At 37.0% G+C, this 27,281-nt stretch overlaps 1 protein-coding gene across 9 annotated transcripts in view; it reads right to left on the bottom strand.

Annotated features, from left to right (window-relative positions):
• The window catches only part of ROBO1 (roundabout guidance receptor 1), a 764,721-nt gene that overhangs the window by 15,424 nt on the left and 722,016 nt on the right, over positions 1 to 27,281 (bottom strand). For 7 of the 9 annotated variants that reach the window (XM_030020134.2, XM_030020135.2, XM_030020138.2 and 4 more), the window contains 8 exons: positions 22,089 to 22,286; positions 18,682 to 18,708; positions 16,003 to 16,045; positions 12,205 to 12,359; positions 9,238 to 9,573; positions 6,670 to 6,777; positions 3,844 to 3,988; positions 3,284 to 3,535 (listed from right to left, as the gene is read on the bottom strand). In XM_030020134.2, the coding sequence (XP_029875994.1) occupies positions 3,284 to 3,535; positions 3,844 to 3,988; positions 6,670 to 6,777; positions 9,238 to 9,573; positions 12,205 to 12,359; positions 16,003 to 16,045; positions 18,682 to 18,708; positions 22,089 to 22,286 (1,264 nt within the window). The remainder of the gene's footprint in view (positions 1 to 3,283; positions 3,536 to 3,843; positions 3,989 to 6,669; positions 6,778 to 9,237; positions 9,574 to 12,204; positions 12,360 to 16,002; positions 16,046 to 18,681; positions 18,709 to 22,088; positions 22,287 to 27,281) is intronic. The other 2 variants (XM_030020140.2, XM_030020136.2) reach the window with 2 other exon arrangements.

The following is a 27,281-nucleotide window of genomic DNA, read 5'->3' as shown; positions in this document are numbered from 1 at the left end:
TTATTTCATTATCTTTTAAATTGGTCTAGGTGATAATATAAAGAAAGAATTATCCACTGTAACGTTAGTTCTAGGTCTTAAGAATACCAAAATGCATATAGATATACGGGTTAATTTATTTTGAGCTTAAATCACCAGTAATGGTGTCTCCAGCTTAAAGAGGTAAAGTATCAGCTATCATTAGATCAACATTCAGTTTAGTTAATACTTCACTCAGAAGTCCCAGGTAGTAACATTGTCAACAGTTTTTCTTCACAGGGCCACAGGCATGATCTTTAATTGCCATTTGTCTGATAGGAAGGAATCCTTTCTGCAGCAATGGCTGTACTGTTGGCTTTGCTTACCAGGAATTTCTACTGCAGTCTGCTTTGCAAAAATTTCTGAAGTAATTTTCCTTTGTCAATTTTTCCCTCTTATTATCTCATTGACGAATGGTGACTCTCATAAATTAAATCTTTTTTTGGGGATGTGATTTTTTTATTTGAATAAATGGGAATACTTACTAATTTTGAAAGGAAAATTTAGCAAGGAAAAGCCTAATACTCTGTGGCAAGAGCAAGCTGGAACCTCCCTGGACTACATCATCTAGCCACTGTTGTCCACTTGCTGTATTAAGTACTGAATGGAATGAAGAAAAGGTCAATTAGGTAGATATACCCAATAATCGATTAGTACCACTCCCCCCCAATCCCAGAAGCCATTGCTGCATGGGAATCTCTACCTGCCTTTGACTAGAAACCTTGCCCCATAAAGTTTTACTGCCTTAATTTAAAGCTCTTGTGACAACTGTCCTTGTAATGTATTTGCCAGTCTTCCTATTCTCTAGGTTTTGGTATTAGAAGACAGGCAACAGGTTACAAAATATATTAGGATTTGTCCTGGAAAATACAGCTTGCCTGCCAACCTTTAAGGATAGGCTAATTGAGAGCAGCTGGTTCACGGGCATACAGAATTAACAATACTTCGTTCACTTTATCTGATACAGTGGTTCTCGCTTTAACAGTGACATCGTCTCCTATCTCAGCTCTCGCTTTAACATTGACATCATCTGCTATCTCACTAAATCTTTAGTTTTTTCTCTGCTTGTCCACTCTTCCAGAGCACAGATTTCTTTCAGTTTACTATACTTCTAGCAAGCTGACTGGACACAGAAATGTTACAGTACACCATCACCACCAGAATCATATTCTAGATGCCTGGTTCTGATCAGAAAATGAGATAATACTCAGCAGAACTACAAGTAAAGCTAATAAAAGGTATGATAAACAGTATTTTAGTCATTATTTTCACTATAAACCCAGCATTTACAAAACCCCCCAAAACAATACAGAGAGGCACCACTCAGAATGTATTCTTAATTAGAAAGTATTGTCACACCATGTTCAAAACAGAACCCCCGCTTCCAGAATGGGCTACAGCTGTTGAGCACGGTACATCCAACTCCTAAACAGCAATGCCATGGGTCATATCAATGCTGTTAGATGGAAAAGGTAGTCAGCCAAGCCTTACAAATCAAGTAAATAGAATTATGTGAATCTTTTTTAACTGATGAGATGTATGTAGCAAAAAGAAAGGAACAATGTTTGAAAAAGTACGATAAAAAAAGACAGATTTAGTCACTAGCAATTCTAAGACTTTCAGCAAAGCTAGACTTAACCATTGTAGGAAGAACAAAATAAATACACATTTTATTTTTTCAGTCTACTCAGTGAGTAAGCTGTATGCCCTAGGAGCTTAAATTGGACATTCTTCCACATACTTCTGCCACTACTTCTTATGTCATTTATGGTGACTAGCCAGGAGTCTTTGTGTTGAACAAACCACCTACTTTCCAGGCAGTTGCTGGCTGGTTATGCATGTTTGCATACATATGTGTACATATGCTCCAATGCCTACTCCATTCTTTATGTCAGTATGCATCTCCCATTCTCCAGAACATGGTAGCTGAGGTCCTGGAAAGTCACTCACAACAAATTGCTCACTTAGCATTTCCCTTTTCCATTAGTGTCCAGCTAGTTTAACCTCTAAATAACTCAGAAAACTTAAGTGATTAAAATGAACACTTCTGTGCCCCGACATAACAGGGCCAATGGAAATTACAGGATAATATTATTAGCCACCCACTAATAAAAAGAGTGATTTTAAAGAGTCAGGAAGATGGAAGAAGAGAGAAAGATACACAGTACAAGAAGTGTTGCCATAAAGAGAACAAAACAAAGCAGACCAAGTAGAAGTGGGGAGCAAAAGTAAAAGCAGATATAGGCCCTTTTAAAAAACAATTAATAACTAATGCTTACTTAAAAAAGGGAAACATAAAAATGAACTAACTTTTCAAAAAACATTCTGGAAAATACATCCATAAATGTCCAGTAAGCTGTATCAACAAAAGCAAAGTTCTACAGTCTACTTGGCAAGAACAAATTCATTTCATCATAATAGGCCTGCATTTCACTAAAAATAGAAAGTATGACTAGAATATTGCAGGTAAGGTTGTATATTTGTGGTAACAAACAATATGTGCAAACCGCTGGAGGAAAAAGAATAATAAAAGAAATATAATTTGCGATGGAAAAGCTGTGCCTTCTTAACAAAAAGCAAGAAAGTAAGCATCATGCATAAAAAGCCTCATTCAGAATTCACTTTTTTATGGAAGAGAAGCTGTGAGAGTCTATAGGCAAAATAGTCTGTACTAAAAGCAACTCGGAGAAGAAACAAAATTTCCCTGTAACAAATATCTATCTTTATTAATGTTGGTCATTCCTTTAAATAAGGGTAGGTGGAAATGTTAAGAAAATTTTGCAAGCAATAATTTCCTGTAGTAGGATTTATGAGAGGAGGCAAATCTATAGGTTATATAAATTATATATTTATATATATTCATACATATTGGTGACAAGTTAATTGCACAGTTACTGTGAAATAATGCATGCTATTTTATGGTAATAATGCAGTAAATCTATTGGAAACAATGGAACTGTAATTATATGGTAAGCTGTGTTAACGATACCACTTTAATATCCTGATGACTGTGAATTTAACTTATGTCAGCATCGTATGTACCGTAAAGTGATACACTGCATTTCTTTCCATGGTGTAATAACAAAGCAACTTAATTATGTATTTCTTAGGTTACAAATAGTTCTAGCATCCTGGATTAGAAGTTAAATATTAACAGAATAAGTATCATGGGGAAAATCTTGGCCTCACTGAATTCAACAGGAATTTTCAGTGGGGCTAGGATGACTTTTGTCACATCTCTCTTGCTACATTTGCATTGACACACCTCCGGTCAGGTTGGTGTTGTATGTGTCCCAGATCCTCCTGACAGTCCTGTAACATGGGCTGGAGTTCTTCCTGGGGAGAGGGGGTGAGAGTGGCAGTTGACTGATGGCTATAGGAGACAGCGGCTGGAGAGGAAGCTGCTCCTCGGACAGGTGGAGTAGGACCTCGCTCATCTTCTTCCTCTTCCTCTAGCTCATCCTGCTGCAGATACATCCTTGCAGGTGGGACAGGACAAGGAATTTCTTGGTCATAGCTAAAATTAATTTTTTAAGAAAATAAGGACTTAATTTTTTACTGTGCAATTAGCATATCTGATACACATATAAAGAGCCCAGAAAAAAAATCATTGTTATATGTGCTCTTGAAGACAGCTTAGTGAGGATGTACTGAGTGGATGTACACCACTTTCAGCAAGTGATCTCTAAGTAGCCACACTACAGATAGATGAGGAGCACCAGAACGGTACTGAAGGAAGGTCTCACTGCCAGCTTGTAGGGCAAATTACTGTTCAATTAACTAGCGGTTGAAGTGAGAAATGAATGATGTATTCATTTTTCTTACCTTTCATCCACTGAAAGACTGTAATCTTCACTATTGCTATGGGGAGGTGGATGTGCTGGAGGCGGTGGAAGAAGATCTGCCCAGTTCATGCCAGCTTGCTTGGGAGCCTTTGGAGTCCGAGCACCCTTCTTGTGCCCTTGACTCCCTGTGAATAAAAACCAGTACATATTTGTAATGCTTGTAAGTATCTCCTCACCACTAGCTTTGAAAAACAAAATAACTGTAATCCCTCTCAGATCCTCTTGAATTCTCTGGGAATTTACTGTTGGGCTGAGTTGGAATAAACAGGCATTCATCCTTTTTATACAAATTTGTGATTGCAGTTTCTTTGTAGAATTACTCTACATTTTAAGCAGCTGAATTTAACCAGAAAATTTACATAGCATGGAAAAAAGCACATGGGATACAAAACTCAAATTGTTAATAAATAGTCAGAATGTGATAAAACCATAAATTAATTTTACAAGCAATGTCATTAACAGTGAGCTTCCTACTTCTATTAATTACTTTATAGATTATCATCTAAAACAAATGAGCTGCAGACATATTTTCTAAAGTGCCTTTATACTATTTAATTGCTGGAACCTAAAATACAATATGACACAGATATGATCTATTAAAGTTCCACTGTTGCATTAAGTCACTGAATATATGTAATTTGTACTTGTCCACTGAAACATTTTAGGCACAATGAAATTACTGGTTTTAGTCTAAATGGCAGGTGCAGTTGAAAATAATTGCTGGAAGAACTAAAATAACAGAAAAAAGAAGAAAGAAGATCAATGAAGTATGGCACAAATGTTTTCAACTACTATTACTGGGAAATTATAGCTCATAATACAACAATGTAGCTTTAACAGTTCCAATAACTTTGAATAAGACCAATTATTCACGTGGTCTTGAAATTTAACTTTGGACATGGCTATGATGAGAGCTGACTCTTGCATTGTTCCTTGGTATATGATTTTATCCTTCTTTGTTATAGTTACATCTTTATTTGTAGACAAAGTCACCATATTTTTTGTTTTAGAATCCTTCACATTTCTCTCTTCAACTGACGCATGGTTTTATATTACCATAGTTAAGCCTTATACACGTGATTAAATATGTTGCAGTGACATTTAGGAAGCTTGTTTTCCCTCACTTTTGCTGTCTCAGATTTTCCATTCTTATGGACAGTAGTTCTGCTTATTATTGTCCCTCATTAGCTGCCAGATACAAAGATGTTTTAGCTATGTACAATCATTCTTCTGGTATCTCAGTATGTCAAGCAGGACTCTATCTATCCCAAGGCAACCATCATCTGCATTCTCTACCCTAGGCACCATGATACATACTAGGTTCAGTACAATTAATTTATTACTGTGGTCACCTTGCTTCATTCCTGCTGGAGTCCTTGGTATAGGACTATAAATCGTTAGTGTTATGAATAACCATAATAGGTGTCAGCATGGAGAATACCACCTTCTCATTTTTAATTTGCATGGGTTCATACCCGAGATGTTTCACGCCAAATTTCAGGCCTTAACATCACTGAGCACAGGCTCAGCACCACATCCTGATGTTGCAGACCTGGGAACAGGCAAAAGGCTGGCTCCCAGAACACCCCTGAGCAGCTGGGAGAACTGGGACCTGTGCTTATCTCACCCCAGCCACTGAGAATGCAGGTCACCGAAAGGCACAGCAGGCTCATCTACATGTTTATGCCTCTGCTGTGCCTCAGTCACAATCGGTCAAGATGGAGCAGGTTAGGACTAAGGCAACTGGACTATCAAAGGCAACAGAAGAACAAAAGGTGAAAAATCCTCATCTTGATTAGTAGATGTAAAGTCCAGGGCGCTGCTGATTGTGACCATAACTCACCCTATAATTGGCTTGATGTAAATAAACATAGGCTAAGTATCAGACTTACAGTAAAGCCCCAAACCAAGCCTATGTGTAGTTCCTGGTTTAGCTCTGAACATTTCACACACCTCTACCAAAAACTGAAGCCGAAAGTGAACAGGTTATAAACCACGATGAGAAGCAGTAACTTTTGAATTAAACCATATTCTGTGGTTCCAAAGCACAGAGTGCAATTTCAGTGCCCTGGTCAGCATTCTCCAGCACAAAACTGTCATGTTTCAAGATTTTTACGAAGGACTTTTAGATATTTTGCAAAGGAGATGCTGATGAGAAACAAAATTTAACTTTAATTATCTACTGTCTACATTTCAATGATGTACAAGAATAGTTTTGGCATATAGCCACTGAAATCTATAAAAATTTCATGTATGCATGCATGCTTTTTTACTCAATAAAATGCATGGGTTTAATTTAAAAAATGAAAAATTTCTTAAAGCAGTTCTGTTAGGTATCACTCAAATGTTCTGGTACCTTCAGACTGTTCATGAATAAGGTTGTCTTGGGTGAGTAGACCCAAGAGATGGAAAAGAGGTCAGTAAAGTACCAGAAAGGTAATAAAATCCTCTTTTTTGTGACAGCTAAAAAGGAATTTCTATGACTGGCCCAGCTGGAGACCATAATACTAACCACTAGGGCATTAACATTAGGAAATCCAGCTTCTATTTGATTTCATGACTTTCACAATTTTGGACAATCAATTACTTAATTGACATTCAGATGGCACTAAGCAATCATGAGGATGCAACAGAAATACAGGCACCTATTGGGCCAGTTTTTATGCTGTTTAACATCCCTGAGCTGTATTACTGTCAGTGGGTTCCTCCCCATCATCCCTTCTGCAAGTCTGGTAGCTGGTGCTAACTACAGCTAGAGCATCCAAACACCAAAAAGCCTAAGGTTTGGAAAACTCTAGATACTCACCAGATGTACTACTGCCTCTGTCCGAGCTGTTGTAGGATCCACCTGTATTCTGGTCGTATGACTGGTTGTACGGAATAGTTGGAGCAATGTTGTCATTTACTCGGTAATCTGCAAGTTTAATAGTATAGTTAATGCTACGTTTCAGAAACACATCTACTTTTATATACCTGCTTTATAACACAAAGTAAGATCTCCTGAAAATAGTGAGGAAAAAATATAAATTCATTTTTTGAAAGGAAAGTCATCCTATAATCATGTTTTATTTCTATTTTGTTTCTAACTGCAAGTTTAAGGAAAGTCATGGGAACTTAGTAGCTCCGCAGCAAAAATGAAGTAAAATGAAATCCTATGCACAGGGTTGTTGCAGTGCCTCTGCAGTGATTAAATCTCAATGGATATAGGTACGACCTGTGTGAGCATTTTGCATACGAATAGACTGTCACCGTGATTGATTTTCCATGCTCTCTGCTTAATTTACGCATGCAGGGCAGCCAATGGACTGTGGTAGCTACTTTCTGTATTTCAAAGGTGACAAACCCACATAGGAGTCAGCCCTGTATTACAAGGGCTGAACCATCTGCTGGAGCAACAATGCAGCTCCACTGAATTTGGTTTACAACAGATCTTTGTTTAATGCCTGATGGCTCCAAGAATATTTCTATTTACATTGGGTCTTGCGGGTTCTAGCTACAGGTGGGGCCTTTTTTTGCTAATGGCTGTTACCATAACTTCCTTCTCCAGTTCCAAAGCACTTGATATACATGCATTACTTTTAAATCTAGATTTGGCAACCAGATCTGTAAAACTGTATCAGAAGTAAAATACTCATCTGACAAAACAGTACTCTCATGCCAAAAAGGAATTACAATTTACAGAGAACAGAAAGGAGCTGAGTTACTCTTCATACAGCAAATAAAACTGCGTCATAAACAGAACCACTGGACATAAAGTAGTGACAATGAAGCACAGCATGTAACTCATCAAAATGGTTATTTCCCATCACAAAAGCTATATGTATAATCACCAGCAAGACGGTTTTGACTTAGTAAATGAGAAAACCAAGATCAGAATATTGACTCATAAAATAGCAAATCAAAACAAAAATAAACAAAACTAAGAATCCAGTCCCCATCTGCTGCAGAAATGTTTGTGATAATGTAAGCATGGGAGAAAGAGCAAAATGATAAATTCCACACCAGAGTGTATTCTGCAATAGTTTCTCAGCCTAGTTGCATTCCAGAGACCACGCTGAAGCCCTACATACCACATATGTTTACAAAGAGGATAAACAGTAAATCAACACTCTGAAATATGTATATATGACTGTCAGCAGACAATGCTTTAAGGGGGCCTTTCCACACTACAATATGCTACAGAATATGCAGCTGTAATATACACAGTTTGAAAGATGCAGTATCTTCCAGGGCGTAAAAACCAAACATGTTTTAATTCCAAAACAGATATGTAATACACAGTTCGTGAAAGAAAACATAATTACAAAAAAATACAGCTTTCACCCTCTAGTAAAGAGCCACAAAAATTGAATTTTCATTTGACAAGTTTATGTCAAGGGAAGGTGTCACATTTTATATTGCCCTTTGAACTCCTCTGTGAGTAGATGGGTCCGGTAGAGAAATCAACATTCCTGTGATGAAACGTATCTTTTTACCGGATAACTTATCACTATGTGATCACTTGAGTTACAACAATCCAAGCAAAGAGTTTCAAGTTAGAATGGGTCCAGTTCCTAGGGATACTGTTTTGCAAATCAGGTTATTAAAAGAGGTTGCATGGTAGCCTAGAGGACTAGCAAGAAATCACATACCTATTTCTTTCAACTCCCACACATTATATTAAAGAAACATGCCCTCAAGGCCACAAAAGTACATTCTGATGTTTCCCGTTAACACTGAAATCATTTTATTTTTAGCTTCTGGATGCACAGACTTCAGTCAGGGTAACAAAGGAATTTAGTTTCCAAAACTGTGTGCGGTAGCATTGCCTCTCAATATGTGAATCGAAGGCTTGCTAGGAACAAGTCTAAAATGAATTGGATCACTCCATTTGTGTCCCCAGTGTAAAACACAATACAATTTTACAGAGTTTGATATGCAAAATTTCATTCGTTTACATGAACATGTAGATTTAATTAGTCTCCATCCACGACTGGGAAGAGTGGGTTGACCTATTTAAAATTTAAGGTAGAGTATAATGTGACTACCATGCATCTGGCTTATTAATAAAATATCTGGCCTCTGTCCTAACCAATCCCTTAACTACTATTAAATTTAAATTAATCTCAAATCCATAGGAAATGTATTTTATTTAACTCTTTTCTAAAGATACAGCTTGTTATTTTTTATAATAAATTCAACATCTGAAGGTTATTGTGGTGCTAATTAACTTTCTGACACTGCTAACTGTGAATTTCTAAATCTAAAGAGGGAGAATTCTAAAAGCACCACAGAAGTCTGTAATTGCTGAACCTGAAAGCTTTAGACTCCCAGCACCAGAAGGTCAAAACGCCTCTGATGCCTAAAGAGGAGAAACAAGCTAAAAGCTCTTCACCTTTGTTTAATTTGTTTTGCTCCATAATGTTGTACTGTATGGGTGCAACCTCTTGCTTTTGCTGAACAGAGGGTTTCCAGTGTTTCTCATTCGTTTCCCCGCTGCCATTGTTAACATTATTGCTGATATTTGACTGGATGAGTTGAGTGGTGGCATAAGGAGTGGGCTGCCCAGGCTGGCTGACAAATCTTCCGTCCTTTAGATTTGGACTATTGAAGGTTTTCATCTCATTGATTTTGTTGCTGAGGTCCACGTCACCATATACAGTTGACTCAGGCAACATCAGGTTTGTTTGCTTGTTGTCCAGCTGATTGTTGTAATTTGCTATACAATCGGCTAACCACAGAGGAAAGAAAAAAGAAAAGGTCATTCTGTTCGCTTACACTATACTTTCAATGAAATTCCCTTTAAAAATTTTTTAGTGCATAACTATATGGCTTGCATCCATGAAGCAGAGATACTGTAATTAACTAAGTAACTTATAGAATATTATTTATTTTATAAACTACTGCTTCAAAAGTAGTGTTCACTGTTTTGATTCACTGTAAATTCAGACCTTCTGAATTGTATCTACAATGACTTACCTTACTGGGCTTTTTCTACAGTGGCCATATAAACATTCACATTTTTAGACATTATTCTCAAAGCAGTATAGATATCTAATCAGTAACTGTAATTAAAATAATTTGCATTGAAAGGAAAAATCAACCAAAACTTAACAGCAGGAATAACTAAACATGACAGTCATCTCATGTCACCTCAACAGCATTTAGACTTTCTTGTACTTGTGATAAGAAACAGAGATACAACATATTTTTATAAAACAGACTGAAAAATGATTACACATAACAGAATTAAAGAGAAACAGTACAATGTGAAAGGTAACTCAGTACCCAGTAGCAAGTCTTTATTTGTTCATTGTTTCCTTGTACAATCTTATATTTTGGTTTGAAACAAAAAGACAGGAAAGCAATCTGGAATTTTTGCTAATTTTTAGTTGCTTTGGATATTGCAAAATAAGTAATACCATAGTAATACCATTGTCCTGTATGACAAATATATATCTCATATAGAGAACATGAATTCATTCTTCTAATAGTTATTGCATTGTGAGATCACCACTTATTGCACAGAGTAAATTAGACATGTACTGATGCTCTGGCCACTAATGTATGAACCAGTGTCTATTGCATTATATTAAGCAATTATATATCCAGCATATTCTTCATTCCTAATACCTCATGCTTTCCTACAATATCTTTGCAGAGTCACTTATAACATATATTTTTACCTCCTTCCATTTTCAGCTACATCCGATTTACGTGTAGGGCAATATAATCAACACAGTATATGCAGTAGGCACATTTTTTTTTTTTACACAGACGCATTAGAAGTCCTCATACAAAGTACTTAAACAAAACTGGTTTACCTATATAACAGAAGATTTATTCTGTTAGGTTTTTTTTATAGCATCTACTTTTAGAACAACCTGTTCCCGTTCTGTAGACTTGGAAGACAGTACTATACTTAAAAGAAATTAAAAATGCACAGTTATTTAGCATGTTCACAGCTATAGAGGGGATATCCAACTCTGCTGCTTCAGGGCATAAGCCAAGCCCAAGCTGACACAATTAAGAATATTTGCCAGATTTTCCAGGACAGAAGAGACCACTGTGAGCATCTTTTCTGACCCTCAAGCTCATAAGCTCTACTTGAAAGGAAGGAATCACTTTGCAACACAACCAAGCTTAGTATAAAAGCTAAATTGATAAGGAATCCACTGCACCTCATTACTAGATGCTGTAATACTTTACAACCCTCAGAAACGTGCATTCTCTTCCTTTTCTGAACTTGTTAAGTTTCCATTACTAGAACTTGGTATGTCTGTACTTGCCACAATAAAGTATCTCTGTAACAGAAATCTTTTTTTTACAGAGGTATTTGTGGACATGATATCCTTGGGCAGGGTAAGATACAAGTCTCTAATGTTAAAATCTCTCACCGTCCTCTGAAGCACCTGGCACTGGTCACTGTCAGGATATTGCAGGAGATGAATTACCACCATCACATTATGGCTGGTTCCACATTAATTACAGGAGGTAATGCTGTTTTGCACTTATGCAACTTCACTATAGGTAATCACACTCCCTCTCTGAAATGATGAGAAATGCTACCAGCAAAAATCAGCTAGAGATGTTGGTAGTGGAAAAGACTAATCTTCATTCCTCACCAGTAACACAAACTGGGTTAAAATAAAAGGAACATAAGGTCCGTTTAAAACAAAATGTGCAGCAATCAGCACTTCCAGATATATTTCCTCAACTGTGTTCCCATGGAACTCACAAGGTTTTCTTCAAGAGCACTCTGAGTCCTGCCCAAGCTCCTGGGAACCACCATTTAAACTAACATTTCATAATTGGTTTTAGAGTGTGAAGTTAACTTTTTTATCCACATGCCCTAAACAGAAAACCAGCTATCCAATTTTGTACAGAATGGTACCCCAAGGGAGGTTTTGAATGTGCCAGAGTAGACTGACTGTCTTGCAAGTACTGTAGCAATGTTCTACTTCTTGCTTCCCATCACACCCAAACCAGAAAGAAAATCTCACCAGTGTCATTTTGGTACTTCTCCTTCTCCATCCAAGCAACAAGGATGTACAGAACAACCTAAAAATGATCTTTTCTGCTCTTTTTCAGATGCTGAAACAATTCAGTTCAGTGTGACTTTTGGTAACATTGAACTTTGCAGTGGCAACTTCAGCCTATAGCTTGCTACAGCTATCCAAAGGGGACTGAAAAAACGGATCCAAAAAGGGACCAAAAGCATAATCATGACATAGAGGAGAAACTGTATTAAGTCTAAATGCATTGGAAATAAAAAAACCAAACCAACCTGTACACTTTCTCAGGTATTAGAAACATATACTCTGTAAAGAAGATTCCTTAGCAAAGTAGAAACATATCTAACCTGGTCGACTATACGTTGTAAGGTTGCTATCACTGTTTCCGTTGCCAGAGGTGCAGCAGTTGATGGAGCAGTCATTGTGATTGTTCCCTGTGTTAGGCCAAGTATCTGCTAGCCATGGCTGAGTTGCTGGTTCACTGATGTTTAGGAGTCCTGGCCTTTAAAAACCAAAGTTTGGTCATTAGATACTACAAAATAGTATCACATATTTAAAGGCTTGAACATTGGAAAATACAGCTTGATTCAATTATTTAATGGTTTCTAGTCTTCTATATATCTCTATATATCTGCTATATACACTTGCTAAGACACTCTGAAGTGAACAGCCAAGGACAGCATCAGTTCAGTTTGCTGAACTACATGTATTCATTGGTGTGTAACCTTTACCTGTCACTTTTTTTGGGGGGGGGGCAGATGTTTCCGGGAAGGTTGTATTTTTATTTTTCTGCCCCTTCTCCCTTTCTTAAAGAAAGCAAAGTAAAAAAGGGGAAATTGGCAAGTCAAACAAACAAAAAATTCACACATGGAAGCGAGATGGATATGTGGAAATAAGAGCTGAGTTTGGAAGTGAATACTCCCAAATTCTTCGTGATTTATGAAGCCAAGTTCTCCTCACCATCAGATAGTACTATTGTAGTGGATCAAAGGGAACAGCAGATTACAGAAACCTCTGCCGCTTGGGAGTATTTGGATCTCACTAAGGATACCGAGTGCATGATACACATCTTTGTTAACGAGTAAGCTACTTGCTTAATCTTTATGGGGGTGGAACAGCAGCAGCTCCTAAGCAAGTTTAAAGTAAATGGGAATACTCTACACCTTTGAAAATATCCAGATATCAATGCTGCATACTGCCTGCATTTGGAAAAAAGTGTATTCCTGCCATCAGCAGAAATAGCATTCCTTGGTTTCCAAGTTGCTGAATTTTTCTAGTGAGTGTGAAAGATGCTCTGATGAATGTTCTGTAGAATCTTTGGTGCCTTTTCAATTTTCACACTAACAATGCAATGGCATGTTATAAAGTCCCAATAAGTAGCATGCCCTAACAACTTAAAATTGCCTTTGATAATTAAGGTGCTTTTAAAATTAGATAATTTTAGCCACTGTCATACATTAAAAAAAAAGGAACACGGTTTCTTTCATCACAGCATTTAACAGGCAACTTTCCATTTGAAATAGTGCAGAAACTAGTCTCCATAATATTAGATGTGATGCTTTTCAAAAATAAAATATGCTAATCCTCTTAAACTGCAAGTTGAGAATACAAACTGCATGCAGTTAGTCGTGGGGGATATAGTCTGTCAGTGCCGCAGGCTTAAGTCATAGTCTTAGAATGACATTTAAAAGATCTATACATATAAGTGTATATATATTTCTGTACTGTATATGTCATCTGACAATTTAACATGGGAGGTGATGTGGCTTGACTTAACTGTCAGGCTAACAAACAAGCCAATACACATACACTAAACAAGTATTTTTTTGTAAATCTGAAATAAAGGTACAGCTATTTAGTCCTGTAAAAAGGCCAGCTGATCTGAAATACTCTGCTTTTTTCCCTACCACTCTGCTCTTACTACATCTCAAGGCATTTGGAGGAGACAAAGCCTTCCAGAATGTTTCAGCACTTTCAAGACCTGTGTACTGGATTTTTGGCTAAAGAGAGGTCCTTTGCTTCTAAAATTTACTTTGCATTCTCACCTGCTGTCATGTAAGAAATGTGGTGTGAGGTATATAAGTTTATAACTGTATGTAAGGTATATAACTGTAGGCAAGAGAAGTTTGCATTACAGCTCCATAGCCTGGTGATGACTGGAGATCATCGTTTCCAAAGATCTTTAACCTTTGCAGCAAATTCCTTGAATCCTTGAATTACTGTACTGGGTCTGGGGTAGGGGTGGACTAAGTAAGTGGCTGTGTGGGTGCCTAGCTGCTGGGTGGAGTCAATCTACCACAATTATCATTACTTGAATCCTGTCTAGAAAAGGGATTGCCACAGAAATGGGTATTTTTTCAGCATCGCAGAAGTGAGGATGATATTGAAATATATCACTGTGACATTTTGAATTCTGAATAATGCTTTAACATGCTCACGTAACTGCACTTGGCAAAAATGCTAAACCTCTCCAAAACATTGCAAATATAATGTAAGGAAGTGAAAACCTTAGGTATAGAAATCAGAGAAAGGTTTCATATGTAAAAATAACATTTTTTTTTTATATTGCAGAAGTATGTTTCAGATTCTACAAAATATGGTACAACATACATCCTGTAAATGCTATATACGCAAATGAACAAAAGAAGCATTGATGTTAGCACTTTGAATCAATTACATTGCTAGATTGTGGCACTGATCCTTAAACCTAGGACAGTAAAAACCGATGCTGCTTCTCTAGTAGTACCAAAATGACTGTATACAATGTAGACACTTCTGGGTTAATTTCTGTCCTCTGAGTCTATGTGAGCGTGCTTTGCCTCGCTTGTGCTGTGGGAAGAGCGAGAAAACACAGCAGCACAAAGAACACAAAAGATGTTAACTGCATATCTTCTTGAACAACCTTGTCAGGAAGAAAGAGGGTTCATCTCTGTTCTCTCTTACTTTCTCACTATCCTGGGGTGAAGGCAGCAACCCAGTGATTAACAGATTTGTCTATTCAAAAATCACATGGTAACTGTTATAGAGGTTTTCCTCCATGGTTTTATGGCTATGATAAGGCAGCAGCATACAGTGCTGGACAGAGATACCTGCAATTGCTCTTAACATGCCAGGTTCAGCAGCAGCAGCAGCAGAGTAGCCTCGCCTCTGCACAGCATTCAAGTAGACCAGGAATGTGTAATTTTATGCCTAATCTTTACTATTACTGAATTTTTGTATGGTCTTGCAAATTACGAATCACAAGATGCCACCTGTGAAACAGGAATTGATATAGGAATTTATCGCCCAGCTGCTCTCTGAGATTTTAGAGTTTATTTCAGCATCATGCCAAATCTTTAACTGAGATGCTTATAAAAAGACATGCCTGAATGTGACCTAGGACAAAAAAAAAAAGGTGTGCCACTAATGTGACACTGCTCTGACCTGCCTTTTTTGCTAAAACCGGTATTTTGCCTCCAGAAGAAAATACCACCTCTACACAGGAAATGTAAATTACTGTTTTGTCCATTGCCATTCATTAAGTAATAACGTAAATCCAGTAAACATGTTTTAGTTAAACCCTCAATCTGGAATGGGCTAGGTTCTCAAAGCGGGGGGCTTAAAAATAGGCTTAAAACCTATCTGTTTCCCTCTCTTTCAGTGCCCTGTTTCTTGTAAGCGATGCTTTAACTGTTTTGCATTCACAGATTTTTTCTTGAAAAGTCACCTTAAAAGCCGCTTATGTCTTCTCTTTCCAATAAACGTTTTCTTTCTTTGTAGTATTTGTGAACCAACTATATTTCTTAATTTTCTTAAATGCCACTACTTAATTACTTTTACTCCCTTAATCAGCTGGTAAGCCAAATCTTTATTTTGAAGTTAAAGCGCTCCCTCTGCTGCTCATTTTTTGAGATGCAGTTTTTACATGTTAACAAAGCTGATAATACTACAACTCATTCTTTGGAAATGAACCTAAAAATTCAAACCATATATTCTCCTTCTAAACAGAAAATATATGGCAAAAATGTATAAATTCATAAAATAAATTTAAAACATATCTTTGCAAGTGATTATTCTGCCATCACTTACACGGACAATTGTACTCCTAGCATCCTTAAATTTAGTTGCACACAATTTATAGCTTTAAAAACAAAGCACATAATTACCTGCCTCCACTGCTTACGGCCTCTCCTCCTCTCTGATACGTTACTGAAATAGTTAAAGATAAAAAAAAGAAATAATTTTAAAATTGTAAAAGACTCCTTAAATAGCAGTATTAAATTTGCCTTTGTTTCATTTTAGCCAATACAATAAACGTGCATTGTTTATACATTAATTCTGAGTCTCATTCTACAATCTATTCCTTCAAATGCATTTTATACATAATACTTGTGTTGCTCGGTAACTGCTAGTCTTAGCTCCAGCAAAGTTTTATATTTCAGTTCTGTTCTGAAAAACACAAACACACACATGTATCACTTAAGAAAGCAGGAAGCCATACATCAGGTTGAACTTATGCATAATGTAACTTTGCTAACTTCAGTGGAGTTACTCTGTGGAAGAATTTAGGTCATATATTTATTTCATGAATGGCTAGATGTTGAAGCTTTGCTCTACCTTATTATTTTGCTAAGATTAAAGAGGTATCACGATTCTATGAAAGACCTTACTTCCAGTGTAAACAATGGCTCATTACAGCTGAACCTACTGCAAAAACACATGCTCTTTCTGAATGTTACTGCAATACACTCATGGAACAGGCACACTCAAAAGTCCACAGAAGCTACTAATTTTATAACATTTTACAATTGGATTTATTAATGATATTTTTTTTTTTTATAAATCCTGGTAAAAAAAATATGGCAGAAAGAATGCTTCCTAAATTAGAAGGAACAGTTTTGCTAGCATTTCAGAAGTATTACACATTAACAAACTGGATGTCCACATGCATTTATTTCTTGGCATGGATTGCATATCCTTCACAGGAAGCATCATGATTGAGAAGTTAGTTTTTAGGATGCAAACATCCAAGAAGAAACAGTGCTATAAATTCTGCAGGTTTGCACTGGGTTTGGCAAAGGGTTAAGGAGACTGCCTCCCTGCAAATGCTGATGGATTCTACATTTTCCAAACAGAAATGTGTTGAAAAAAAGCAGCCAAATTCTGCTCTTTAGAAGAACTCCAAACTGGGAGTCTGCAAGAGAGAGATAAATGCTGGCAGTGATTACAATAACAGGATTAAAATGTAGGATGCATTGCTACAGGTAAGTCTTTTACTACAGGTAATACTAAAGAAGAGGGTCTGTTTCCATTTAAGTCAATGGAACTAATGACTGGGATCCTGGATTGAAAAAGGATTTTTTTTCCCCTTTAAATGTTTTACGTACTTTGTGTTTTTTTCCAATTTCTTCTTTAACAATCTCAGTGCTATTTATTTTGCAGCTCTGACCTATCTTATGGAGTCCTGATATTTTCTTTTAATGTTAAGAATCCAACTGAGAAAATATACGTTAGCTAACCTACCTACCTCTGCAGAATTTCAGTAGCGTGCTACAATTGTGATTGCAATAGAAGCCCTCTGTTAAGCCAACTGAAGTAACAGCAAAATAACAATAGTTTGAATTAGTCTCCACTGTGGATCTTAAAGGACTTCAGAAACATTAAGGGCCACTCTGACTCATGCCGAACAGTAAGCAACTCCACTAAACATAATAGGATGACTTTTGAAACAAGACACTATTCAATGTGATTAAAAGCATGTGGATAAGAACTTAACCCATTACGATTAGGTTTGTGTGGATGAATGCAGACAGACATGAGATGGCTTCATCTGCGGTCCAACTTGGAAGGATGTAACCCAGCTGCTGCCCAGAGGCCAAATTAGTACAGTGCTGATTTTGAGCTAATATGCCCTGCTAACGTGAGTGTGCAGAGGAGGGGATAGGTGGTTTTTACCCTGCCTGGATATACATGTCCTGCAAGTCTAGGGGGAAGAAACAACCTGTCTGTTCACTCAGGCTGTAGCCAAAGGTAATGCATGCAGTATACTGGTGGGTACTGAATGTGTTGAATTCTATCTACTGTAGAGGAAGAGCTGCTGAGCTGCCAGACTGTGGGACCGACTGAAGGTCAGCTCTACAGAACGGAAAGGCTCTCATGGACTTTGGTGGGCTATGGCTCAGGTTATGTCAGATTTTGTACATTTCCAAGTGAAAAGAAATAGAAGATTATTTTAAACCCGCCCTGAATTTGAAATATACATCTGTTTATGTAGAACAGGATGATTATTTTAAAATTTCATAGCACAAATACAGTTTAAGGCAGCAAGCAAAGAAATCTAACTGCAATAACACTTTGATTTACTCTATCTTCCAAAGCAGACAACTCCTAGGTCACTGGATTAATGCAGATTCAGAGGAAAGAAAAGAAGCAAATGTTTCACCAACTATAATCCTACTGAAACCCCTTCAAGTCAGCATTTGGGCTCTGCTAAGTCATTCCTCCTCCATCAGAAGCACCCTTTGCATCGCTAGATGCAAGAGGCCACAGTACTCCTCTGCAATATGCAAGAAGAGAGCCCAGGTTGTACAAACTGACAGGATCATGCTACAAAATGGCATGCTTGCATCAAATGGTATGCTACAAAATGGTACACACAGACAGAAAAGTGTCAGCTACAAAGCAAATATACACTACTTAGAGAACAAAATAATGAAACCTGTCATTAATGAAATTGTTTTAAAAACCCTTTAGAACAGCTGGGCTGGTTATGTCAGAAAAAGAGAAACAGTACCACAAACACATGCTAAAGTAACAAAGAAGGGGGGAAAAGTGCAAATATATACCTGTTGGTGTGAAGGTAAAAGACGGGACTGAAAAATCAAAACAAAATACAAACTGGTTATTAAGCTGAAGAGAGAAAGGGAAACATACCACATTAGTATAAACCTAGCAGACAGCTGAACATAAAACAAATGTATATAACTAACCCAGTCGTTCAGTCACATTGATATAGAAATAAAATTAAATTTGCTATTCAGAAAGAAGCTTGTCTCTGCAGGTACTATTCTGAAAAAAAAAAGCTTGATACTCTATTGTGCTCCTAAGGGGACTGGACTGTGGTTTAGCCTTTCAAATACCTCTCAGTTTGGTATTTTAAGTTTTTCTGAAAATCCTAGCACAAACAAAACCCCCACACTGTTAATCATTTTAGAATGCAGAATGACAAATTCCTTAACAAAGCCTTATCAAGGTCCTATTGAATCTTATCTGCAGTTCACTAAGTAAATGCTCATTACGCTGAACTAATAGGCACACTTACGTATTCAGTAAGGAAATAATAATCATATAAAGGAACAAAGAGGACTGCTGTTTTACTGTCTCTGAATCAAGAATGGCACCAACTCTCACTGCAATAAAGGCACTAAAATCGACTGCAGCAATTAATTTTTGTTTTCACAGACGAGACTGTTAGAGGAGTTATCTTTCTTTCTTAAATAATCACAAAAAAGGCAAAAGATCTCCCTAGATCTAACACCTTTCTACCTTTCAACCCTTGGCTTTAAGAGGGAAAGGTTAACAATGGAACAATGACATTGCTTGACAATCTTCACTCTCACAGCTACTATAAATCCTCTCTGGATCAATAGGGTCTCTAATCCAAATACAGAGCACTAGCATCTGCACCTCCTATTAGCACATGCTCCCCCTCCTGTTGACAAGACAGTATAGTTTTCCTATCACTGATGGGCAGAAAAAGGCTAACATTGCCCTTTTCGATCTAATGACAGCAAAGAGAAATGTATGAGAAACAATATTCACTAAAAGTAGCCTTGAGACAGAATTTGATCAGCAAACCTGGCACAGAAAGAAAAGGTTCTGGCTAAGAGAACAACTGCTTAATCTAATTTTTACAGTAACTCTGATGTTTGGGAGGAGTCCAGAGTGTCTTGTTGTTGTAATTTAGGATATGCTGTAGATTTTCCCCCCTTTTACCAAGCCAATTTATTTCCAGGGATATGACACTAAGCAAAAAAGGAAAAACCTCTGAGCATTTGCCCACTTCAGGCTTCATCTGTAGCACAGCTCTTTATCTTGGGAATTCCATTGTATTTTCTTTAAGCTAGGCCTTTTCACACAGTCAAGTTTAATTTAGCTACATTCAAAACTGTAGAACCATAGTAACAAGCTTTCATTAAAATAGAAGGTGCATTTAAACCAGAGCTATTCAAAAGAGAATCAAGTGTCTCAAAATTAATTTGCAATCACAAGGACATGAAAAAAAATCTTAAACTACTGTCTCATTACTCTTCTGTGAGCTAAGTATTAAATCTACTTTAGTTTGTTAAGGAACTGAGGAACAGATGAAGAGAGGTTCAACTAAATGAAATCTTTATCGCTACCACACGAAAGAACAACTTAATTCTCAGAGCTTCTATTAATAAACTCTTCTGAGTGGGTAAGACTGCTACTACAATATGTATGTGTGGGAGTAGTGAAGTATTTTAACAGATGTCAGCCCTGAAGCTAAATATGAAAATAAATAAATAAATGCAAGACTGAAGAAAGTTTGGGCTTGCAGTGATGACTTGATGCACTGCAGAGTGGCAAACTACTCTGCAATTTGTATTTCACTAAAGATGGCTTTTGTCTTGAAGAACACTTGATAATGGAGACGCAGACTCTACTTTTCTGTATATTTTCATTAAAATCCTCACCAATGTATACAAAAGATATTTTTACAGATACTGAAAAACACAGCTGTTTTGAACAATAGCTGATGTCATTAAAGTAACCATTTTTAAGGACAAATTGTATGCCTTTTGCTTAATCATAGGTACTGCTGAAAGCATAGTGATGTTAGTTTGATAGAACTGTAGAAAGGCAGTATGGCAGCATGCTATTAGTAAAACAAAACAGCGCAGACCAATGCAGCAGTGTGTTGGGATCTGTCACATCTAAGAAATCGTAGCAGAACAAAATCAAAGGTGAAATTCATCCCTGATTTCTGTAGTTACAACTCCGCTACAAGCACTGTGCCTGAAGTCTACCACGAGCACTGATACTTTAATAGCATGGAGGACACCTAAACTCTGCAGCACTCCAGAACTATTTCCACGTTTCCACTCACTCAGTTGCTATTTTTAGCACTGCTGCTTTTTCATAGCAACACACTGCTACTGTTTAAAAATATTTGTGTTATATTTGCCTGTCTTGCCCATCACACATTCATTCTTGAAGTGACTAAAGAAAGTAATCTCATGACACCTTTCATACATTAAGATATGTGCACCTTTTAAGCCTAGGTCCGTATTTTGATTGTTAAATACCAAACATTCTCCCTCTATTCCTTCAAAAGCAGGATCTCCCATATTCTGATTCATTCCAGAATTCACAGTTCTCACTCTGTGAGTGCCTATGAGGTACTGCTTTGAGATGTAATGAACTGCAGCATATTGAGTTCAGCTTTAACTTCAGGGCTTAATCATAAGATTCTTGAATCAGGAGAAATCAAGTTTTTATTCCAGAAGATCTTCTAGGTAGAGATTCTAGTTTTGTTTATCACAGAGTATACTCTAAAGCACTGCTTGCCCACTGACAATCTGATATAAAAGGCATCAATAACATGAAAACAAAAAGTGCTTTAAGTTAGTCCCACCGCTGCCATTCTAACTGAATGCAAGATGTGATAGCCCCAGAACTCAGTCGCAACAAAGGGTTTCACAACAGCGTTTATGAAAGAGTCTTGGAAAGTATTATTGACTGTTGTGCTTTTGCAAACAGCCACTTCACCACATTCCCCTGGAACACAAGGAAATTCAAGTACACGCACCAAAAGCATTACTGTAATATACACCACTGTTAGTATTCTTAGCAGCAAGCAAAGAACTGAACAGAAGGGACAATGAACTACCATCCACTTGGCTCCTTTTCAGATGGTACAGTGTCAGGCAGCAAGGGCATACTGGAAGCTCCCAGCCTTAAAAATCCATCTTTACATTTCTCACTTGTAGGAGTATCTTTATGAAAAGCTAGTCTAGGTATTTTGCTAAAGGCTTATGCTTTAAAGCCAGGTTTAACACATTATGTAAATTTTGCTGCTTTCTGCATTGGCTCCTGATCCACATTTCCTGAAAGAATTGTGGTAATTTGATAATTCCTGCATCAAGTCTTAGAAGAACAAGAGACTAAAGATAAATAGCCAGTAAAAAGACATTCAGCAGCCAGTGGACTGAAATATATAATATGGCACCTTTTCTGATACCAGCGTAAGTACTAGTGAGTCCATTTCGCTTCTTCCTGTGGCGATATAACCAGATGCTGAAGACCATAAGGATAATCCAACAGGCTGCACCAATTCCAGCAATAAAGGCAGGCTGCTTTACTACATCAGAAATCTGCTGGGCTAAACTGAGTTGATCTTCTGAAGACACAGGATTTCCATGAGAATCTGAAAAAAAGACACCCAAAATAGCCAATTAATTTGAATAAGCAACTGTAAAAGGCAGCATGAAAAGAACTGACATAACCATACTCCAGTTTTTCAAGGTAAAATCCTTAAGACTGCTCTTCAAAAGCTTTTTAAACAGGTCTAGATAGAAATGGTTTGTTTTTCATACAAGACGGGTACCTCCAACTTCACTGACTTTTGTTTGTTTACAAAACCAGCTAAAATCAAGCCACTAGGCATACAAATAGAAAGTTAGGTTCATAAATTTCAAACTTGGGGACTGCTATTTTTTTTAATTTTTATTTTAGCAAAGCAACACCAGCTTCAGAAAATTATTCAGAAAGTCAGCAAAGAATACACCAAGTAAAAGAAAGCTCAAGTATGAAACATACGTAGTCTGTTCTTTGAGCTCTGTGAATGGGTAGAAGTCAGCTACCCAAACATCCAGTCTCATAACTGAAAATCACAGAAGAATTACAAATTCAAAATACCTGCACATGTGGTTGGTATTGAGGGATACATTTTAATTTAGCAGTTCCTCACAGATGACTTAAATCTTGTATTACACAGTCTAATATACTATTTGCAGTCTCACTTTGACCTCAATTAAAAAATACTGAATATTTAAAAGGATGTAAAGAAGTAAAAGTACAAAATAACCAATCCTGCCCTCTTGATGTGGATGAAAAAGCTAAAGAATAACTACAAAATGAGATGAATTGGTAAAAATAGTCAAGCAGTCTCATTATTACTGAACAAGCAGCCCTTTTCGAAAACAGTTCATCCTTAAATATCCCACATCAAAATAAAGAACATGTATTTTTCTACACACTGTTGGTTGTTTTTTTTTAATAGAGAAAGCACCTGTAAGAATCAGTCTTTCCTGCTCTTTCTGTACTGAACTTTTGCAAGAACCTTCTAGGAACAGCAGTAAGAATATTCACTTAGTGACCAATGCTTTCGAACTGAAATGAAGCAACTCAAAGACAAAATACTGCCTTCCTGACTTTTTACCACTACAGTGAGCGCTTACTGGAAATTTCATTACTGCACAGGGTGAGGGCAAGAATTTGAAACCTTTACTCAGAGCAGATATTGCTTTACACATTCCAAAGCTTAGTCTTTGAAATACCCATTTTTACTCTTGTGTAAATGTAACAATTAGTTGCTTTTTGCTACAGGTAGTGACATCAGATTCAGAATGAGAGGTTAGTGTTTTAAGGAGAAAGGTGCTGTTATTAATTCTATTAATATAAACTATGTAAGAAATGAAAACCTATTTACTTAAAAACCAATACCTTTTCCCTATGAACTAAGCAGTGAATAGGTTTTTATTTTTTCTTACGATGACCTGTCTTGTATCATTCCAAAAGAAGCCTAAATAAAATATAAGAAACTGCAACACAAACAGGAGATGGAATGACAACAAATCATACAAATAACAAACCTCCTCTGGAAAAGGATACCTTTTTGAATGGGAAATGGTTAAAGTAGTAACAGCTTCTTCCAGTGACGAATTCCAGATTTCAGTTTTTGTGACATCGAGGTCAAATACCTATTTTGCTGAGGAATCACCACTGCCTTTGACTGCTACCTTATTGGAAATTTTATTTCATATTTCAGGTCCCTTTATCTTCTGTGATCCTAAGTGCACTGCCTAGTCTGAAAGTTCACCAGGCAGACTCATTCTTTTCTTACTAATACACCCTTTGTGTCTGCTGGGTTTATAGATTTCATGCCTATTTGTGCAAGGTTAAGATGGGTTGCTTCGGATTTTATGGAGACAGCCAAGTGAAGTTCCACACAAGTGCCCAGATGGGCTTAAACATATAAAGTATACCGTGACCAATGAATTAAATCTGTCACTCTCTATCTCATCTTTTGTCTCTTTGCAGCTGAGGCCGTATTAAGATATGAAAACTTGCATCATCAGTCTCTTTTCAAAATGAGTAAGCCTACTATTTCTATATTTTTAAACAGCTACACTACCTTGTACATGTTAATGGAATAGAACAAAAGATTTCTGGAGAAACTATGGTCCTGAATAATTTTAGAAGACTGATACATATTTTTTCTCTAATCTTTTAAATATGTATATTTAAAACAATAAATATAGGGGGGAAAAAATAATCACAAACTCAAAAGCCAAATAAGAATGTTTTTTTAAACATGTCAACAATTCAGCCATACAGAAAAACAGTACTTTTATATACACAAACATTTTGCATTGCTCAGTCAATGCATGTCTGAAGATTACAAAATACTGAAGAATCTCTTTGAACATTTATTGTTCTAATTTTTAATTAAGATTCATTTCATGGTATTATTTTGCTAGCCATTGCAAGCATAAGAACTGCATAATAATATATCTGCTTTTAAGAAACTAAGCTTATGGCACATTGTACATGGGTGGACTGTTAGAGCCATTACATTAAATGAGCTGGTATACATTTACACACATAGTGAAGAGAAAAATGCGGATGTGTTCATGTACAGTCATATAAACAGCATTATAGAAAAGAAGATGGAAGGGCTTTCAAGAGGCCACATTTGACCCATGTCCTGCTCCTCTTATAATTCAAAAATAGAAAGTAAGCCAAATATAAAGCAAAGGGAATGAAATCTAGTGAACCCCTCATTACTAAAAATTTCCAGGAACATTATCTTGGAAGCCTTTCTTTGAGAAGGGTATCTTCCCTCTCCGTAATAGTCCTGTGAGATCCTGAATGATCAGTCAGGAAAAGAGACCTTGAACTAAAAAAAGTACTTTTTCTTCATCCCAGGAAATTTCTGGAAGCTTTGACTGATATATAAATGGTTCATAATCAACATTCTTGTTCCTGCTTGCACTCCTCGGGGAGACATGCCAAAATAATAAGTGAACATAAACATTCTACGGCAAAGCGCATCTTACTGCCAGAGCAGCAGCCGCAGCATTTTATGTAGTTGAAAATGCCTCAGAGTTGTTGGAGCAGGCTGATCCCACAACTCCCTGAAACCAGCATATTATCACAGTGACTCATCCCTTCTTCTTCTACCCCAAGATAAGAGCCTTCTTTTTAATCACAGATAATGTTGCTATGGCTATTGCTCACAAGCTACCCGATTTGACTGTCTTGAAGGTCTAAGTTTCAAACTTCAATGAAAACTAATTAGGATTTGCATCAAGAAGAACTGGGACTTCTAATTCTCTAATGTTAAATATTCATATAAATAATGTAAAATCTAACATTTAAGTTGTTAAATGTTAAATAAAAGATTAATATACAATTAAGATTGGAATGCCAAAGATTCAAAAAAGACAGGAAATTCCAGGTTCACAGGTGTGCAAGCAACCTTAACTTTGCCCTGTACATGTACAACCTATGGAATGGTACTCTTCCATATGACTGTCTCATTCAGTATACAAAATGTACAAACAGTAAGTAGGAAGTTCTAAGTTTTGTTGACATTTCTAATTCTGGCAATTCAAAATTTCCAAAACACCTGGAATCTGCAACGTAATATCTGAGTGTTTCCTCAAATATATGTGCACGATGCAATATGAACATTATTTGGTAAAATATTACCAGGTTAAGAATATGCAGTTTTGTCTCCTTCCTAGTTAAATACTTTTCCAAAACTGGAAAAATGTCAGTTTTGCACTTCAATCTTGTAACATACAGTTTGAGGAGACAACACTGAACTGGTTTGGAAGGGTTTGCTGTGAGGGAAGAAAAAGATTACTTTTTTTGAGTTGTTTGCAGGCCATAAGACAAAAATAGCAACAAAACCCCCTTACAACTATCACACTAGAAGTACTTGAAGGGCTGACAGATTAATATCCCTGAAGGCATGCTAGCTAGTTCACAAATCGCATCTCCTAAATGAAGCAATTAGAATAATAACGATTCAATGAAACTTTCTTGTGTTTTGTACACTTGAGACATCCACTGGGTGAATAACGCACTCAATATTTACAGTAATTGTGCAGACATCTCTTAATAAATAACTGCATCCCATATATTCATACAAATTATGTGTTTAAGAGTAACATTAACTGCAGTTGTGGGGCTTCTCAGGGCTGGTGCCCTGAGCAAAATATCTTGCAATATGTTCCAGTTTCACTGCTTATTTGCCAACAAGCACAGGTAATACTGCCAAGCTATCATAGGCAGTAACCCATCACTGTACAAAAGTTAGGCTAGAGATCAGCAAAAAGTAATTTGTTGTGATAATTCTCACCTTTCTGGACAAAGCATTTTTGTACACAATGTCCTGAAGATACCAGTTGTGACAAGAAAAAAAATTCTGTCAAAAGTGTATGATTTTTTTCTTCACAGCACAGTATTACAAGCACAATATAGTGAGCTGTGCTTAGCTCTCATGAAATACGAATTTTTTTCCTTAACATCAAAGCTCTTGCAGTCTTTCTTTCTGTAAATTATCAACTTTTCTTTTAAAACAAACAAACAAATGGTTTTCCAGACCTTGGAATTCCACAGAGAGCTGTAAAAGGTCATTCAAAAGCCAAGAGGAAAATTCAGAAGTCCCAACGGGAGTGTTTTAAGAAGACACATGATTTTTCAGTTGATCTTATGATTTTAAACGCTGAAAGGTGACTTTTGAATAACAAGCAAGTGTATTGTTGGTTTGTCCCTGGTGGCCCAGGAAGTCTGGGGTACTGCAGCTCAGTGAGCTGCTTCATGTCAGCTGAGACATAGAAAATGAAAGAGCTCTAAGCTTACAATTTGTACCTGTCTTTGTAACAGGTTAAGTGCGTGCACAAGGTCAGTTATCACAGCTCAGCTGATGCATGGGACTGCGATTGCACGCCTCAGCTCTCAGAGAATCCAATGCCTCCTGTCCTCCCGCCTTGTTCTGGAAGGTGCCTCCGAAAGGTGAAGCTTCCTCCTGTCACACACCCAGCCGAAACTCTGCCCAGGCATTTCTCGCAGTCACAAACCCTGGAGCAGCCTGCACAGCATGCAGACTCAAATATGAGGTTGCTGTGCA

Source organism: Aquila chrysaetos, chromosome 7, assembly GCF_900496995.4.
Source record: "Aquila chrysaetos chrysaetos chromosome 7, bAquChr1.4, whole genome shotgun sequence".
Taxonomy (NCBI): Eukaryota; Metazoa; Chordata; class Aves; order Accipitriformes; family Accipitridae; genus Aquila; species Aquila chrysaetos.
The sequence above is the reverse complement of the archived record's forward strand: the minus strand, read 5'-3'. Positions and strand labels throughout refer to the sequence as shown.